The sequence below is a fragment of the Oreochromis niloticus genome, linkage group LG18 (genome assembly GCF_001858045.2).
Source record: "Oreochromis niloticus isolate F11D_XX linkage group LG18, O_niloticus_UMD_NMBU, whole genome shotgun sequence".
Taxonomy (NCBI): domain Eukaryota; kingdom Metazoa; phylum Chordata; class Actinopteri; order Cichliformes; family Cichlidae; genus Oreochromis; species Oreochromis niloticus.
In genome coordinates, this window is record NC_031982.2 from 37,425,927 (window position 1) to 37,444,525 (window position 18,599).

The window sequence follows — 18,599 nt, forward strand, 5'->3', positions numbered from 1 at the left end:
AGAGCATTCTAACCATTGCCCTTTTGTTGTGAATGCAGGTATGTGACTGTGCCACACTGTTTAGAGAATTTCAAATTGTTTCATGTACAGTTTTGAAATATATTCCTGTTGTTGAGCTTTTTCTATTTTGGTTGTATAAACTTACCACTATACGATCACACTGCAAGTGGAAATGTAATCCTCAGAATAATGGCGGATTCCTGCGAGATCTTATGCTGCTTGCCCACGCCATTAAAAGAGAGCATTCTAACCATTGCCCTTTTGTTGTGAATGCAGAAAAGAGAAGACACTACACAGAGGTCACACCTACTGGTGGTGGTCAGAGGGCCCAGTGGCGCCAGTGTCCGGCAGCCTCGCCTCTGTCAGTGCGCCCCAGGCCAGCTGTGGCAACAACGTAGCTTGCCATCACCAGTGTGTGAATGTGTGGATGACTGAATGTAGTGTAAAGCGCTTTGGGGTCATTAGGGACTAGTAAAGAGCTATACAAATACAGGCCTGTTTTTTTCTTTTCGTTACCATGATTCTTATCTTGAATCCACTGCCTCCTTAAACCGATCAGCACCGCAGACTCAGATGACATTTTAAAATCTCATTTTTATAAAAGGAGTTACTGTTTGGATTTGGTGAGTTCAGAACAAATAAAAGAAATATGTTTTCACACAGTTTAACTACATAGAAACCCACAAAGTAATGCCTGAATAAATTATTGATGATGTTAAATATTTGGCCTATTGTCTATTAAATCAGATGTTCTGGTGCTTCATATTTTCATTTAGATGAGATGATTTAACTTATCACTGTTAGCTTTGTTCTTTTCAATTTTAGTTTTGATTTAAATTCATTGTTCGACTTTTTTGTCTCTAATCATAACCAAGAGAAATTCTGTTTATGTCAAACTTAACCCTTAATATACTTAAAGAGCTCAGTGATGGAGAACATTTGGGCCTTGTGTTTGCACACAGTGAAAGTGCTGCATCCTCCCTCCTCACAGTGATGTGTACTCATCCATGTATCTTGCAAAAGATGTAAAATAGATTGTGTAAGATACAGCAGTCATCATTTCACTGAAAACTTTGGAAGCCTTGACATGACTGGAAAGAGTGAAGCAGTTCACATATGTTTTTGTCTTTGGGTTGATAACAAAGATGACAGAGAAATGAAGCAGAAAACACCAGAGTCAGATTTGCTGTGGAAGCACAAAACTATTTGATTGGCTGAGATGAACTGAAACTATGATGTCAAAATGTAATTGGTCCCGCCCACTGAACCTTGGTCATTGTGCTGCAGTGGAAGAACATTGTTCATGTGCTGTCTGTCTGGCTTTAATAACTCCAAAGACATGTTGCTGCACCTCTTTTTGCTTCTATCTCACATTATAGGTGAGTTTAAGAACAGGGATTAAAGTTTAGTTGAAGCTGCTGCATTAAGCAGATATACAGACTGCATTTCACTACTTTTCTTCTTTCTTTTTCCAGGACTAACAGCTGGAGACTCAATCACTCCTCAACAAACTGAAGTCACTGAAACAGAAGGAAAATCTGTCACACTCACATGTAACTATCAGACAGATAGTGGTTACCCACTCCTATACTGGTACAGACATCATTCTTATCTCCAGGTTCCTCGGTTTATACTCTACAAAGGAGGAAAATTAGAGACAGCTCAATATATTCCTGATGATCGATATGGATCCCAAACATCACCTACATCAACTAATCTGACCATAACAGCCCTAACCCTGGCAGACACAGCTCTCTACTACTGTGCTCTACAAACACAGTGATACAAAATGTAGAAGAGGCTGTACAAAAACCTGAACACAGATATCTGACTACTCTTCAAAGAGGAGGGAAGTGGTATTCAAAGCACAGCTTCATATCAGATGGATTCTGCTAATTCCTGTTTTATCAGAGTCACTGTGGTTACAGCTGCTAATGAAACACTGTGGGAGGATTCACATGAGCAGCAAATCCACATCAACCACAAACCAACTGTAGGAACGTTCAGACATAAAGAAACAAAGTAACTGATGCAACTGGCAAGTAACAGCTGCTGAATTTTAATGTACTGACAACGTATAAAAGAGAACATTAAATGGTAAATGGCGTGTATTTGTATAGCGCTTTATTATTTATTATTTATTTATAGATTTCATTAGTTCAGCGGTCCCCAACCTTTTTTGCGCCACGGACTGGTTTATCCCCGACAATATTTTCATGGACCGGCCTTTAACGTGTCGCGGATAAATACAACAAAATAAAACTATTACCGTTACCGAAAAAAATAAGATTTATTCATAACAATCTTGAAAAGACCCAGGAAAACCGAGTTAACAATAAAAACGATAACAAAAACCCTGAAAACCATACATTTCACATCCGAGCCTCAACTCTTGCGGCCCGGTACCAAACGATTCCGTGGCCCGGGGGTTGGGGACCGCTGCATTAGTTAGAAGGTGCAAAAATGCACCTGAAGCAAAATAAACAGAGTGACAGAGGTTTATCTCCCACATGCTGTGATCCAAGCATCGCATCACCGTCCTGTAGAAAAGACAAGTGTTGGATACCAAGAGTACACATTATTGCCATCTGATGACAGAAGCACGCTGGCAGTGCAACCTGATGGAACATGAACTTCAGACTATCAGAGAAGAACTAGAAAAATTCCCACACAAGCTGAACTCCAAGCTCCAAATCTCTGTAAAAATGCCAATATCCGAATTTTCCCTTAGATACAGAAGGAACCACGAACCTTTCACATGCTGCACCTTATCCTGAGCAGCCACCTATCTAACATGCTGTCAGGATCTTTGAATTTCATTCTGAGGAAGCGTAGCAGGGACCTGATAAAGACCAAGAAGAGACACAGACTGTGGGAGGAGCTGAGGTGAAGTACAGAACAGAAAAACTCCACAGTACACAGAGTTCATCATACAGACCATACAAACCCTCTTTATTCAACATGCTGTCGTTCAGCTGTTCCACACATCCTCTGCTGATTATAATGATTCTAACAGGTACGCTAATATCTGTACATTTAAAAAACAACTGCTTTTAATTCCAGTGATTCATAAATATATTTCAATATTTATCATTTGAATAAAGCATATTTCTCTCATTTTAGGTGTTTGCTGCCAAGATCTCACTCCAACCAACAAAGAAGTGTTCAGTGTAGAAGGCAGCACTGTTACTCTGTCCTACAAATACTCCAAGGAAGCAACTGGAAGTGATTATTTCTACTGGTATCGACAATATCCAGGAAAACCACAGGAGTTCCTGATCTCTCACTTAGGAACAGGAGTGAAAATATCAGATCCAGTCCCTGGAATAACTTTTTATGTGAGTGGAGACAAAACACTGATGACTCTTCAGATCTCCTCTGCTGCAGTGACAGACTCTGCTGTGTACTACTGTGCTGTGAGGCCCACAGTGACAGGAAACACCAAAACTCTGTACAAAAACCTTTGGAGCAAAGACAACAGAATACTCCACAACATCCACTAGAGGGAGCCACACACTGTTAAACCTCTGATTCTTGTGTCATTGGACTGATGACAAAGACAACAGAGAAATGAAGCAGTAAAGATCAGAGACAGAGACAGAGACAGAGACAGAGCTGCTGTGGAAGTTTTAAGAGAAACATATGATAGCTGTGTTCTGTCCATCTGAGCCTGCATTGCTTCAACAGAACCACAGAGAAAGATTTAGTACAACGCCACCTGGTGGTACGCACTGTACCGAGTGAGGGGAAAAGTCTGAGCCCTTGAGACTGAGGAACAGAGGGCGCACTGCACACATGTAGCAAAGGTCATGTAAAAAGACACGAGCTGAAAAGCCGGCTGATGACTTATCTGTATTTTCAGTGCTTGAAGCAAACCGTTTAGACTGTTTGCACACATTTATTTCCACATTTATAAATCTGACACATGGATCGGAATACACACTCACAAATACCTTTAATAAAAGCCTCATTAGTTAACTTATAAATATATAACCACAAGATTCTGCAGAAGCAGATGGCCGATCGCCATAGTAACTTCTGCTGAACACATAGCCTGGTCTGGAGCTGGTTATGTTCAGCCTTTCAGTTACAAGAAACACATTTTCACAGTTCCTTTTAATGACAGTGTGCATCAAGTGTGATACAGAGTCTCTGTTGAAAGAACGTTTTATTTATCTGCCCCATTTTAAAGTCTGTTAGTAACACTGCTGAGGAAAGACCTGCACTAAAGTTACAGCAGTGCAAACTAAATGCACTGTCAAAAACATCTGCATGGATTCACTTGCAGTAAATAAATGTTACCAAGTCACTGCTCAAAGTCCAACTAAAAGGAAATTAACCTAATAATCTATTAATCTTGGAGAATATTTATTTGAATGTATTTCAAGATGAAAACAGATGTTTGGTTTACTTCATGCGTCTACAGGCTGAATGGACTGATGATAAATATAACGCTGGCTCACAGCTCCAATGTGTTACAGCACTCAGATTGGGAAGTCTAAGGAGCTTAGAAAGAAAAGCGTCTGGACTTGTTTAAGTTGCTTGAAGATGTTTCACCTCTCATCCGAGAAGCTTCTTCAGTTCTAGGGTCAAATGGTGGAGAGTCCCAGATTTAAACCCAGTGGGAGTCCCCCCCCCCCCAAAAGAGGGACAAAGGACTCCCTGGTGATCCTCTACCTAATCACATGAGCCAAGGTGTGAAAGCGGGTGTGGGACCTAATCAGCCAGGGTTTCGGGTGAGCTCATTGTGAAACCTGGCCCCACCCTATCATGTGATTTCCTGAGGTCAGACGGCCCAGGATGTGAGTGGACGTTAAGGTGTCTGGGAAGGGAACTCAAAACTGGATTATAGATGGCAGACAGTTGGTGTCGTAAACCACCGCCTCTGTTCAAAGATGGTCGCTCACAGTGGACATAGATGGCTTCTTTCACTCCTCTTTCAAACCATCTGTCCTCTCTGTCCAAAATGTGAACATTGGCATCCTCGAAAGAGTGACCTTTGACCTTTAGATGCAGATGGACTGCTGAGTCTTGTCCTGTGGAGGTGGCTCTTCTATGTTGTGCCATGCGCTTGTGAAGTGGCTGTTTGGTCTCTCCAATGTAGAGGTCTGGGCATTCCTCACTGCACTGTACCGCATACACCACGTTGTTAAGTCTGTGTTTTGGAGTTTTGTCTTTTGGGTGAACCAGTTTCTGTCTGAGTGTGTTGCTGGGTCTGAAGTACACTGGGATGTCGTGTTTGGAGAAAACTCTCCTGAGTTTCTCTGATACACCGGCTACATAGGGGATGACAACGTTGTTGCGTCTGTCTTTCTTATCCTCCCTCGCTGGTGTCTGATCTTCTTTTCTGTGCATCTTGGCTGACTTTATAAACGCCCAGTTAGGATAACCGCATGTTTTAAGTGCTTCCTTTACATGTGTGTGTTCCTTCTTTTTCCCTTCAGGCTTAGAGGGAACATGTTCTGCCCGGTGGTGTAGGGTCCTAATTACTCCAAGTTTGTGTTCCAGAGGGTGATGGGAGTCAAAGAGGAGGTACTGGTCCGTGTGTGTGGGCTTCCGGTAAACTTCAATGTTGAGGTTGCCATTCTCTTCAATGTGTACAGCACATTGTCCTTAGTGTCTTCCCTGGTGAACTTGATGTTTTTATCCACGGCGTTAATGTGCGCAGTGAAGGATTCCACTTCTTGTGTCTTGATTTTGACCCAGGTGTCGTCTACATATCTGTACCAGTGGCTGGGTACTCTCCCTTTAAAAGAGCCAAGAGCCTTTCTTTCCACTTCCTCCATGTAAAGGTTGGCTACAATAGGTGACACGGGGGAGCCCATGGCACAGCCATGTTTTTGTCTGTAGAAACCTTCGTTGTATTTGAAGTATGTTGTGGTGAGGCAGAGGTCTAACAGTGTGCAGATCTGATCGGGTGTGAAGTTGGTCCTGTCTTCCAAGGAGCTGTCTTCTTGTAGTTGTTTTCTGACAGTCTCCACTGCCTCCGTGGTGGGTATGCAAGTGAAGAGAGAGACTACATCAAAGGACACCATGGTTTCATCTGGATCCAGGGTAAGTTTCTGGACCTTGTCGGTGAAGTCGGTGGAGTTCTTGATGTGATGTGGGGTGTTCCCCACGAGAGGTGCAAGGATGGTAGCAAGGTGTTTCGAGATGTTGTAAGTGGCTGAGTTTATGCTACTGACTATGGGTCTGAGCGGGACACCTTCTTTGTGGATCTTAGGAAGTCCGTAAATGCAGGGTATGGCATCCCCTGGATAAAGCCGGTGATATGTGAGGCGGTCAATGATTTTGTCCTTTTAAAGGTCTTGAAAGCAAGCTATAACTTTCTTTTTGTAGCTGCTTGTGGGGTCTCGCTTTAAGGTTTTGTAGGTATTGTTGTCACTGAGGAGAGTAGTGATCTTTGTGTGGTAATCCGTTGTGTTCAGGACCACGGTGCACCTTCCCTTATCAGCTGGTAATATAGTGATGTTGTGGTCTTTGCTCAGGGAAGCGACGGCCTTCTTTTCTTGTATTGTGAGGTTGGACGGAGGAACTTTGGCACTGGAGAGGGTGGCTGAGACTTTCATCCTGATTTGCTCTGCTTCTGTCTGTGATAATTTATTAATCCGTATGGCGGTTTCTGTGGCTGTGATGAGGTCCACTATGGGCAACTCTTGCGGAGAAATGGCAAAATTGAGTCCTTTGGCTAATGCTTTCTTTTCAGGTTCAGTGAGATTCCGGTCTGAAAAGTTCTTCACCCATTTTTCCTGACTGTCCTCAGGTGTGTGTTCTTCTCTGAGTTGTGTAGGTTCAGACTGAGGAGTGAGTGTTTTTGAGTGAGTGGGAAATACAGTCACATGTGAATTAATAAGATCCAAGATTTTCTGCAGCTCTTCTACAGATCCAGGGGGCGATCGTGGCTCAAGAGTTGGAAGTTCGCCTTGCAATCGGAAGGTTACCAGTTCGAGCCCCGGCTCGGACAGTCTCAGTCGTTCTGTCTTTGGGCAAGACACTTCACCCGTTGCCTACTGGTGGTGGCGCCAGTGTCCGGCAGCCTCGCCTCTGTCAGTGCGCCCCAGGGTGGCTGTGGCTACAACGTAGCTTGCCATCACCAGTGTGTGAATGGGTGAATGACTGGTTGTGTAAAGCGCTTTGGGGTCCTTAGGGACTAGAAAAGCGCTATATAAATACAGGCCATTTACCATCCACCGTTGCTTTTTGGTAAATTTGGTCTGGAGCTTGTTATGTTCAGGCTGTCAGCTACAAACACCACTTTATTTATTCGGTGTGTTGATTTATCACCTGTTCCTCTAACATTGTGTCTGACTGCAGCAGCCAGCTGCATTTCAAACAAACAGTCAAACATTTCAAACATCTTTCCAAGATTTAATGAACATCCTTGCCAAATGAATCTACACAACATCAACAGTTTTCATACCAGCATTGATACAGAATGTACTGCACTCCACTGGTATTATATAAGCAAAAGAAAAAGAAAACTACTGGTAAACCATGGATAACAAAAGGACTAGAAAATGCATGTAAAAAGAAAAATAAACTGTGTAGAGATTATATAAAACTTAGAACAAAGCCTGCTGAAATGAAATATAAAGTTTATAAAAATAAGTTAGTATTAATTATCAGAAAGGCTAAGAAAGAGTATTATAATAAATTATTTTACAAAAACAAAAATAATGTTAAGGGTGCGTGGAATATCTTAAAAAACGTATTGGGTAATAAATATACATCTTTAAATTTACCTACTTACTTTAATAAGAAAAATAAGGTCGTAAGTGATATGAATGAAGTGGTAAATGAATTTAATTCTTTTTTGGTAAATATTGGGCCAAACCTGGCAAACTTAATTAGAAAACAGGATGATGACAGAGTGGTACAGTCTATGTTTTTAGGGGAAATCACTGAAAAAGAAATCATAGCTATTGTAGCAAAATCTAAAAACAAGACATCCACCGACTGTGATGGGTTAGACATGGTCATCGTAAAAAAGACCTTGGATTGTATAATCAAACCTCTCTGTTATATTTTTAATCTCTCATTTTATACGGGTGTATTTCCTGACCGAATGAAAGTGGCAAAAGTTATCCCTCTTTATAAATCAGGAGACAGACATAGTTTTAATAATTATAGACCAGTATCATTGCTATCACAGTTTTCTAAAGTGCTTGAAAAACTCTTTGCACAAAGATTTGATAGTTTCATTGAAAAACATCAACTGTTAAGTGAAAGTCAGTACGGATTTCGACGGAACAGATCAACAGCAATAGCATTAAAAATACTACTGAAGACATTTCATCAGCAACACATAATAATAAATATACTATAGGGGTATTCATTGATTTAAAAAAAAGCTTTTGACACTCTGCAACACTCCATCTTAATTTCCAAGTTAAGTACTTATGGTGTGAGAGGAATAGTATTGAACTGGTTAAGCAGTTATTTAGATAATAGGTTTCAGTTTGTGCAGTGTTTAGGCAATTCATCTGATAGAATGAAAATAGAATGTGGTTCTGTTTTAGGACCAAAACTTTTTAATTTATATATAAACGACATTTGTGATGTGTCAAAAATGTTAGATTTTGTTTTGTTTGCAGACGATACAAATTTTTATTGTTCCAGAGAAAACTTGAAAGAATTGGCTAAAATTATGGTTATTGAAATAAAAAAAAAATAAAAATGGTTTGATGTAAATAAGTTATCGCTGAATTTGGAAAAAACTAAGTTTATTATATTCGGAAACCGTGTAAAGGAGGAAGAGATAGTATTATCTATAGAGTATTAATTGAAAGAGTGACAGAATTGCGTTTTCTGGGTGTAATAGTGGATGACAAGTTAACATGGAAATCTCATATTGAACATGTTAAAAAAAAAGTTGGCTAAAAGTATTTATATCATGGGTAATGTAAGATATATATTAGATTACAAGACAATGAGAATAATATATTTTTCATTGTTTCTACACTATCTGAGTTATTGTGTTGAAGTAGGGGGGAATACACACGTGACTAATATGAAACCATTATATTTATTACAGAAGAGAGCGCTTCGAATTATGTATAATGTTAAATATAGAGAACACACTAATAGTTTGTTTATAAAATCGAAATTATTAAAACTAGAAGATATAGTGAAATTACAGACATTAATTATTATGTTTAGGGCAAAAAATAAAACACTACCTCTTAAGTTACAAAGTTTATTTGTGTCAATAGAAAATTGTACTTAGTAGTCAGTATAACCTTTAATGATATAAGTTTGCATATGATAGGATACTGCATGATGACCTTTTGATGTGTTAGACTGTTGTTCACTACAAAAATTTGTTCTGTTCTCTTTCTTAGTTTCTTCCCACAGCGACAATAAGAGCTGAACCACTCTTATCTTCAGTCCCTTCTGAGTCCCACAACACACACATACACCTGCATACGCACTAACATTGCTCTGTCTATGAACAGACGTATTCACTATTGTATTATTTTTGTATATAAATAAAGACCAGGGCAGTAACAGAGCGCTAATCACAGGGTCCCCACTCTCGTGTGAGCGCTCTGTGACCGCCCTTGCAAGCGTGTGTGTGTCTTCACTCTTAGACTCTCAGCTGAAGAAGTGTCATTTAGAATAAATCTCTTGACAATTTGTATTGTGTTCAGAAAATGGGGACAGCAGAAGGAAGTTTTATTTTAAGCATCGGTTTGCTCGAACCACACAAAGGCAAATGTGTCCAACAGTCATAGGCATAAGAAACTGGAATTCTCTCAATGATCATCTTAAGTGTTGTACAAATGTTTCTCAATTTAAAATCTGCTATAAGAATAAAATGATAAACCAGTATGAAGAAGTTGAAAATAACAGAATTGTAGAAACAATTATCCTTTTAGTTTGATATTTAGTGGTATTGCTCATTGTTGAGTATATTGTTCTGTTTGTTTTGTTTTGTTTTGTTTTGTTTTGTGCAGAATATTGTCAGAGTGTAATTTTGGTTGCCTACTTGTATTGTCACAGATAGGGGGCAGGTGTCAATAAGAATTTATTCTTCTTCCTGCTCCTTTTCATGCATGGAAACAGTGTTACTTTAATTGAAAGGAAGGTTGTGTATGGGAAATGAATTACTGCTGTACCATTTGTGAAACAAAATAAAATAAATAAAACAATATCAGCTCCTTTATACTTAGGTGTGGATCTTTTTCTGTCTTCCTCTGCAGCTTCAAAGCTGTCATGAAAACACCAGCTGACAAACTGACAGTGAGTGCTTTAAAAATAATACAAAAAATAAGTGATGAACATGATCAGGTAGTCCTTCCTTTTAAAGTCGGTGAACTGGGAGAACATGAGCGACCAGTAGAAGGCCAGTTCTGTCACATGGCCTGGTAGGGGTAACCGTACCAACAATGCCGTGTATCCCATGTGTATCCCAAGAGATAAATAAATAAAAGTGATGAATAGCAATACAAGTTAAAAACACAATAGAAAGTTAAAAACATAATAAAAGTTAAAAACACTAAAAATAAAAAAAAAAACAAACAAACCCTAAAAGGCATAGAATTAAGACATGCAGGATAGGGTGAACAAGTGGGTCTTCAACTTAGTTTTAAAAACCTCCACAGAGCATGCCTGCCTAATATCTTGAGGGAGGCTGTTCCACAAAAAGTGGGGCATGAAAAGAAAAAGCTCGCTCCCCAGTAGTCTTTTTTCTGGCTCTAGGAACTTTTAAAAGGCCAGAATCCTGAGATCGGAGAGCACGGGATGGAACATAAAGATGAAAAAGATCAGAGAGGTATGAAGGTGCCAAACCAGTTAAAGCCTTGTAGGTGAGCAGCAGGACCTTAAAATCTGCTCGAACCTGTCAAGGTGGCCAATGAAGGGATTTCAGTAAAGGGGTAAAGTGCTCAAGTTTTCCAGTTTTAGTTAAAATACAAGCAGCTGCATTTTGCACCATCTGTAAACCTCTAAAACTTTTCTTTGGTAGTCCAGAAAGGAGAGCGTTACAATAATCAATACGTGAAGACACAATGAACTTTGGCAGCTGTTTAATCTTTACAAATACTCATTTTACAAGAAGGTTACATTCACTTAGATATGCTGAAACACACTGATGACATAATCAATGTCTGGCCATGCTAAAGTTAGTTTATAGCACAGTGATCTACCTCGAATTACCAGAACACTTGGCAAGAAGCTTTTTTGCAGACATCTCTGAAAAAAAAAAAAACAACAACCCAAAAAACAAACCAAACCCCTTAATAATGAATGTAAAACATATTTGAAAATGTTTCATTTTGGAAAAAAAGAAGTATAAAATAAGATTCATAATATTTTTACTGAAGAATTCGAAAGTCTTAACATGACTTACAGTCTGACATTAAGGAAAAACAGGTTTACCAGAATTATCTTAGTAAAGTAATAAAGTCAGACAATCGCTGCTTGATTGTTTGAGGACAAAAAGTCAAAAAGCTTGACTTTGTCTTCTCTATAAATAGTTCACGACTACGACTTCTCACATGTGTGAGTTCTTGTATTGATATTCAAATCGATTTAGATGGAAACTTTTCCCATGTTTTGCAGGAATATGGTTTCTCACGTGAGTGGAGTCTTGCATGCATTTTAAGCGATGATGTTGTGGAAAACCGTTTTTCACATGTTTCGCAGGAATACGGCTTCTCACCTGAGTGGCTTCTTGAATGTATTTTAAGCGACGATTTGGTGGAAAAACTTTTCCGACACGTTTTGCAAGAGTATGGCTTATCACCTGCGTGGATTCTTGAATGTAGTGTAAATGAAGATGTCGTAGCAAACCCTTTCCCACATGTTTTACAAGAGTAAGGTGTCTCACCTGAGTGGAGCCATGAATGTTTTTTAAGTGAGGACGACGCTGTAAATCTTTTATCACATGTTTTACAAATATATGGCTTTTCCCCTGTGTGGACTCTCAAATGGACAACTAAATGGTGTTTATAGTGAAAACCTTTCCCACATGTTTTGCAGGAATACTGCTTCTCATCAGAGTGGATTATTTTATGCCTGTTAAGTATTGATGCATTAGAAAACATTTTACCACAGGTCTTACAGAGATGTGTAGTTTTAGCTGCTTGGACTGTCACACAGTCTAACAAAGGATCCTTTAGACTACATCTTTTCCCACATGTTGTGCAAAGGAACAGCTTCTCACCTGTGTGGATTCTGTTATGTAAAGTCACGCGGGACTTATGTGTAAAGGATTTTCTGCAGCCATCACATTTTAAAGACTTTTTACCTGTGTTAGTGTTAGACTGACTCTGTGGAAAGTTTTGTGCATCGTCAGTGCTTCCTTCCTGATCATGGCTCACTGCTAGACAAGATGTGTTAGTGATGAGCAGATCACTGCCTGCTTCTGGTTCACTGTGGTATCTTTCCTCAGCAGCAGTCACCATAAAGGTATCAGTCTCCTCCTTCAGTCCCAGCTGCTCTCCCTCCTGACTGCTGCACAGTTCCTTCTGTTCCTCTTTAATCTGTGGAGGTTCTGGTTCCTCCTAGTCCAGACTGGATCTCCTATCCTGGTTCCAGAGCTGCTCCTCAGGGAGAATCTCCTCTTCCTCCTTACAGACGTGCTCTTGTGGGGTGTCTGGAGAAAAAATTGAAAAATTAGTGCAATGAAATAAAAATACATATAAACAAATACATTAAACTTAAGCACATGGATTATACAGAGTATGCTGCTCACATAAACCGTTTTGTTGCATCAGTGTGAGTAACAACAGATACAGAAATCAAGATTTTTAATAATGGCAGAACAAAATTTGTTGCCAACTTATACCTCTCATCATGTTCTCCTCAACATGTAAGCTGTATAATTAGTGTTTAAATGCACCTAAGAACAGAAAAATTTAATGTATCCAGGTCCACTGCTGTAGCAGAGAAGCCCAGAGCTTCCTCTCCCTGGTCATCTTCTCCAGCTCTTCCGGGTGACACTGAAGCATTCCCAGGCCATCATGTCGTGGGTCTGCCTTGGTCTGGAAGTGGCCACCCCACCCTTGTCCGGCTGAAAAGCCTTGTGCTTGGAGACGCTAAATTCTCATTTCCGCTGTTTCACACTCTGCACCAGGTGACTTACAGCTGCAAAGTGCATCAAGACACCACCAAAAGAAACAAGTTGTCTGTTGAACACACAGTTAAGATTCTGGGACCACCAAACCTGAGACTCTCTACCACATGGCTGTACCAAGAAGTCCTGATGATATAAAAGTAGAATGTAGAGTAGAACTGGTGATGAAGGGCAGCACTGCTGGAAGCCATCATCCACCAGGAATGAGTCCAACTTATTGTTGCCAACATGGACCAAGTTCTCAGGGCAGCTGTACAGGGACTAACTGCCCTTTGACAATGGCAAAATAGCTAATAGTTCGTCTTGATGCATTCTCAATCATCCAGGAAAGTAACTTTTTGGAGAGCCAATAGTTCCAAAGCACCGTTCATAGGACACCCCAAGGACTGCAGTTGAATACCTTCTCCAAGTCCACAAAGCACTGTAGACTTTTGGGCAAACTCCCACACACCCTCGAATAGCTTCAAGAGGATAAAGAGCCAGCATCCGAAGACCAGGATGAAAACTGCACTGTACATCCTGAATCTGATAACAGAATAAAACAGAAAAAACCCACCTGAGAAATTGCTACAATATTAAGAGTGGCAAAATCTACAGTTTGGTACATGCTGAGAAAGAACTCAGCAAGTTCTTTGATGAACTCAGCAAGATAAAAAGACTTGGACGTCCACAGAAGACAACAGGGGTGGATGATCGCAGAATAATTTCCATGGTGAAGAGAAACCTCTTCACAGCAGCCAACTAAGTGAACAACACTCTCCAGGAGGCGTATCAATATTCAAGTCTATCATAAAGAGAAGACTGAATGAACGTAAATACAGAGAGTTCACTGCAAGGTGCAAGCTACTCAAAAGCCTCAAGAATAGAAAGGCTAGATTGGACTTTGCTAAAAGATTTAAAAAAAAAAACAAAAGCCAGAACAGTTTTGGAAAACAATCTTTGGACATCATCTGTAAAACATCTGTAAAACATGGCAGAGGCAGTGTGATGGCTTGGACGTGGACGGCCGCCAGCGGCACTGGGACACTAGTGTTTACTGATGATGTGACACAGGACGGAAGCAGCTGAATGAATTCTGATGTGTTCAGAGACATACTGTCTGCTCAAATCCAGCTAAATGCAGTCATATCGGTTGAGTGACATTTCATAATACAGATGGACAATGACCCAAAGCATACAGCCAAAACCACCCAGGAGTTTATAAAAGCAAAGAAATTGAATATTCTTGGATGACCAACTTAGTCACCTGATCTTAACCCCAACTGAGCATTTCACTTGTTGAAGACTAAACTTCAACCAGAAAGGCCCACAAACAAACAAGTGAACCAAAAGCCGCTGCAGTAAAGGCCTGGCAGAGCAGTAGAAACGAGAAACCAACATCTGGTGATTTCCATGAGATCAAGACTTCAGGTTGCCATTGCTAGCAAAGGGTTTTCAATAAAAAATAGAAATAAATATTCTATTTTCAGTTGTTTAATTTGTCCAATTACTTTTTAAGCCCCTGAAATGAAGGGATTGTGTTAAAAATGCTTTAGTTCCTCACATTTTTATCCAATCTTTTTGTTCAACCCACTGAATTAAAGCTGAAAGTCTGCACTTCAACTGCATCTAAGTTGTTTTATTTACAATTCATTGTAATAATGTGACAGAATTTCTAGGCGTAGCCAAGTGGTGGAAAACTTTCACTTGGATGGTCTCAGAATCTCATCGTTCTGTTGGCTTCATTGGGTGATGGCCTCCAGCTCATACTGAAACAGTTCGCAGCCAAGTGTGAAACGGTGGGAATGAGAATCGGCACCTCCAAATTTGAGGCCAGGGTCCTCAGCCGGAAAAGGGTGGAGTGCCCACTCTGGGTCAGGGACAAGTTCATGCTCCAAATGGAGGAGTTTAAGTATCTCAGGGTCTTGTTCATGGATCAGGAGATCGACAGACGGATTGGGGCTGCGGCTGCAATGATGCAGATGATGTACCGGTCCGTCGTGGTAAAGGGAGAGAGATGAGTGTGAAAACAAGGCTCTCAATTTACCGGTCGAGCTACGTTCCTACACTTCCTATGGTCCTTCCTATGGTCATGAACTGTGGGTGGTGACCGAAAGAACGAGATCGTGGATACAAGCAATGTTAATGGGTTTCCTCAGAAGGGTGGCTGCTTTCTCCCTTAGAGGTAGGGTTAGGAGTGCGGCCATCTGAAAGTGCCCAGAGTAGAGTCGCTGCTCCTTCACATCAAAAGGAGGCAAGTGAGGTGGTTCGGGCATCTGATAAGGATGCATCCTGGGTGAGGTGTTTTGGGCATGACCCACTGGGAGGAGGTTCCAGGGCAGACCCACGAAATGCTGGAGGGATTATATCTCTCGGCTAGTCTGGGAACGCCTTGGTGTTCCCTCAGACAAACTAGAGGAGGTGGCTGGGAAGAGGGAGGACTGGGCTTCTCTGCTTAGCCTGCTGCCCCCGCGACCTGGGCCTGGATAAGCAGAAGAAGGAAGATAGATGGACGGATGGATGGACGGATGGATGGATATAATATCAAAATTAGAAAAAAGGTTATATAGCTCCATCTCTCCAGATGACCTATATTTGGGATGTCAGATCTGAATACAATGAGTAACCTGTAAGGTTTAAATGCATGCAGCTTGTGATGATAAATTACAAGATAAACAATTTTCTGTAGCATTACTCCCATAGCCTATTATCCAGGCTATGAGAGTATCCTATTATATTACATTTGGTAAATGGCCTGGTTCTTAGTTAGTAACTTGCCCAAGGATATCTGGCATGCAGACTGGACCAGACGGGGTTCGACAAAACCTTCCAGTTAGTAGGTGAACTGTTCTGCCAACTGAGCTACAGACATTTGACTGTTTCTTTATGGATCTGTATGACCTGCTCCTCTGAGCCTCCTGATAGGATCCTCCCTGAGACTGACTCACCTATTCTGTGGAGCTTTATTTCTGGTTTCCAGGTGACAGCCAACTGCCTTTGTTGATGGATCTCTTCTTGGTACTGGAAACTGTTTCTAATATTTTCTGTGTCTTTTGGTTTGGTATAAAAAAAGTTATCAGAGCTGAGAGATGGAAGCTGTTCACTGTCTGCTTCTGGTTCACTGTGGTCTCTTTCCTCAGCAGCAGCAGTCACCATGAAGGTATCAGTCTCCTCCTTCAGTCCCAGCTGCTCTCCCTCCTGACTGCTGCACAGTTCCCCCTGTTCCTCTTTAATCTGTGGAGGTTCTGGTTCCTCCTGGTTCCAGAGCTGCTGCTCAGGGAGAACCTCCTCCTCCTCCTTATCCTCACAGACATGCTGCTGTGGGACATCTGGAGGGACAAATTGAGAAAAAAGCAATGTGAAAACTAAGGTGATGACAGAACACCACATGTAAGTACATACAGTATCTCAAAAAAGTGAGTACACTCCTCACATTTTTGTAAATATTTTCATTTATTTACATCTTTTCATGGGACAACATTGAAGATATGATAGTTGAATTTGGTGTTATTGCTCTCTCTCATACTGGTCACTGGAAGTCTAAAGTCGCACATCATGGCAACAAATTCTCTAAGGATCTAAAAAAAAACAAAAGACTTGTTACTCTACTGTACATAAAGATGTCCCACGCTTTAAGAATATCGCCAACACCCTGAAACTGAGCTGCAGCACAGTGGCCAAGACCATACAGCAGTTTAACAGGACAGGTTCCACTCAGAACAAACGTCGCCATGGTCGACCAAAGAAGTTGAGTGCACGTGCTCAGCGTCATATCCAGAGGTTGTCTTTTAAAAATAGATGTGTGAATGCTGCCAGTGCTGATGTTGTTCCCGACAGTGACACGTGGACCTGCCTGGAGCTGCTCAACTGTATATTGACTGATGCACGATGAGGGCTGCAACGTCATGATGCCTGTAACTAAGAAACCACATGAATGTTGCACTGCAGTGCAAAGCTAAGCTGAGACCGTCTAAACAAACCAAGCTACTGACAACACAATCAGAACATAAAGAACACTAAAATCCAGGCTGATTTCAGCGCCTGCTGTCTGAATGGAGCACAGTGCAGTCCTGTCCTCTGTTTGCTCTTTGTTAGCTCACATCTCCAAAAAGTCCTCACAATCATAAATGTCCCGCAGAGCTGTGATCAGGATCCTCCCTCAGAGGGACACTCACCTGTCCTGTGCAGCTTGATTTGGGGTTTCCAGGTGATATCCAGCAGTCTGCGCTGACGGTCGATCTCTTCCTCGTACTGGACGATCGTTTTTTCAAACTCCAAGAATATTTGTTCAGCAGCAGCAGTTAGTCGCTCGTTCATAAACTCTCTCAGATACTGAACTGAGGGCATTGTTACTGCCACAGCTCACACACTCGGCTCACACACTCGGCTCACTCTCCGTTCAGTCACACAGGAGGAAAGCTAACAGTATTAGCGCGTTTCCTTTGTTTATTTCCGCCTGGTGTTACACGTTCAAGTTCCGACAAAGAACACTGAGCCTTTTGTTCCGCCCGTTTAATTCTCGGAGGATTTCACTCTGCTCCAAATCAGTTACTAGTAGGAAAGCATATTTATTTTCTATCATTCAGAAACAAAACGTTTTTATAACTGGTTGAGTTTTTGGTTCTTTGCAATTATCAGTTTTCTCAGTTTAAACAGATTGTTAGTTTGAACCCAATGCCTTCATAAGCCGGTGTTGTGCCAAAAACTGATTGCCTGCCAAAACCTGATTTCCAATGTTTCTCTGTGTTTTATGTGTATATCGTTACGTATGTTGCTAAATAGACTTTGGTGAACAGGTATTACAAAGGGGTTATATATAAAATTTAAAAATGACCTGTTTCTCAAGTATCTTTGTAACTGTGTTATTATACTTACATTATAATCAATCAGCTCCCTTTTGTCCACTTAAAATATGTTTACAGAACTATTTTTGCATTTGTTGGAATTTCAGCTGTCCTCTTGGCCAGATTACTCTTAAAAGAAACATTTTTAAAGTCAACAATAATTTTTTTAACTGCATAAATAAAGGACACATAAAAGTCACTGCCAAAAACTGATTGCAGCTTCTACCTTGTTACAGGAATGTTGTTTGTTGCTCAAGATGACTTGATATCAGTAATGAAGGATACATCTGACATATGTTTCACATATTATAGACCAACAAGTTATTTATAGCAGTTTAAGTGAACATCCAGCTCAAAGAGGAGACAGAGGGCGACATCATCCAGTAGGCGGTGCTCTCCTTCTGCACTGTGTTCAACCATTGTGTCAATAATAAGTGCTGCTGTGAAGAGAACAATTCTCAGACTGAATGTTGAACATCAGCTAGTTTCTCCTGTTGATTGAAACCTTGTTGTACAGATGGAACATTGGCTGTGGATTATTCTTGCTGCTCTTTTCTTTGGTAAGATACAAACATCAACATGTTTCCTCTGCACACGATTCACAACAAGGACAGAAAGAGGAGATTTCATCATTTTACACTGTGGAACTTTTCAATAACTTCAATCATGTTTATTGATCCATCTCTTCCTCTGCATGT

The 18,599-nt window shown here is 40.7% G+C and overlaps 1 protein-coding gene and 1 long non-coding RNA gene across 6 annotated transcripts; one reads left to right on the plus strand and one right to left on the minus strand.

Moving 5' to 3' along the window:
* Window positions 1-1,318: 1,318 nt before the first annotated feature.
* LOC112842847 (uncharacterized) lies at window positions 1,319-1,724 on the plus strand. Its single transcript, XR_003214872.1, has 2 exons — window positions 1,319-1,379; window positions 1,476-1,724. It is a non-coding gene; the product is annotated as an uncharacterized LOC112842847 (long non-coding RNA).
* A 9,286-nt stretch (window positions 1,725-11,010) lies between these two features.
* LOC102079485 (putative zinc finger protein 833) lies at window positions 11,011-17,983 on the minus strand. Of its 5 annotated transcripts, none has more exons than XM_025900229.1 (3): window positions 17,933-17,983; window positions 16,006-16,386; window positions 11,011-12,598 (listed from the first exon to the last, which is right to left on the minus strand). In XM_025900229.1, exon 3 carries the CDS (start codon window positions 12,405-12,407, stop codon window positions 11,523-11,525), a length of 885 nt encoding a protein of 294 aa, XP_025756014.1. In that variant the 5' UTR covers window positions 12,408-12,598; window positions 16,006-16,386; window positions 17,933-17,983; the 3' UTR covers window positions 11,011-11,522. The 5 variants fall into 5 exon arrangements, with proteins under 5 accessions (XP_025756014.1, XP_019218803.2, XP_025756016.1 ...); XM_019363258.2 differs by lacking the exon at window positions 17,933-17,983 and adding an exon at window positions 17,233-17,308; XM_025900232.1 differs by lacking the exon at window positions 17,933-17,983 and adding an exon at window positions 17,233-17,419 and having other exon boundaries at window positions 12,489-12,598; window positions 16,006-16,395.
* Window positions 17,984-18,599: the final 616 nt, after the last annotated feature.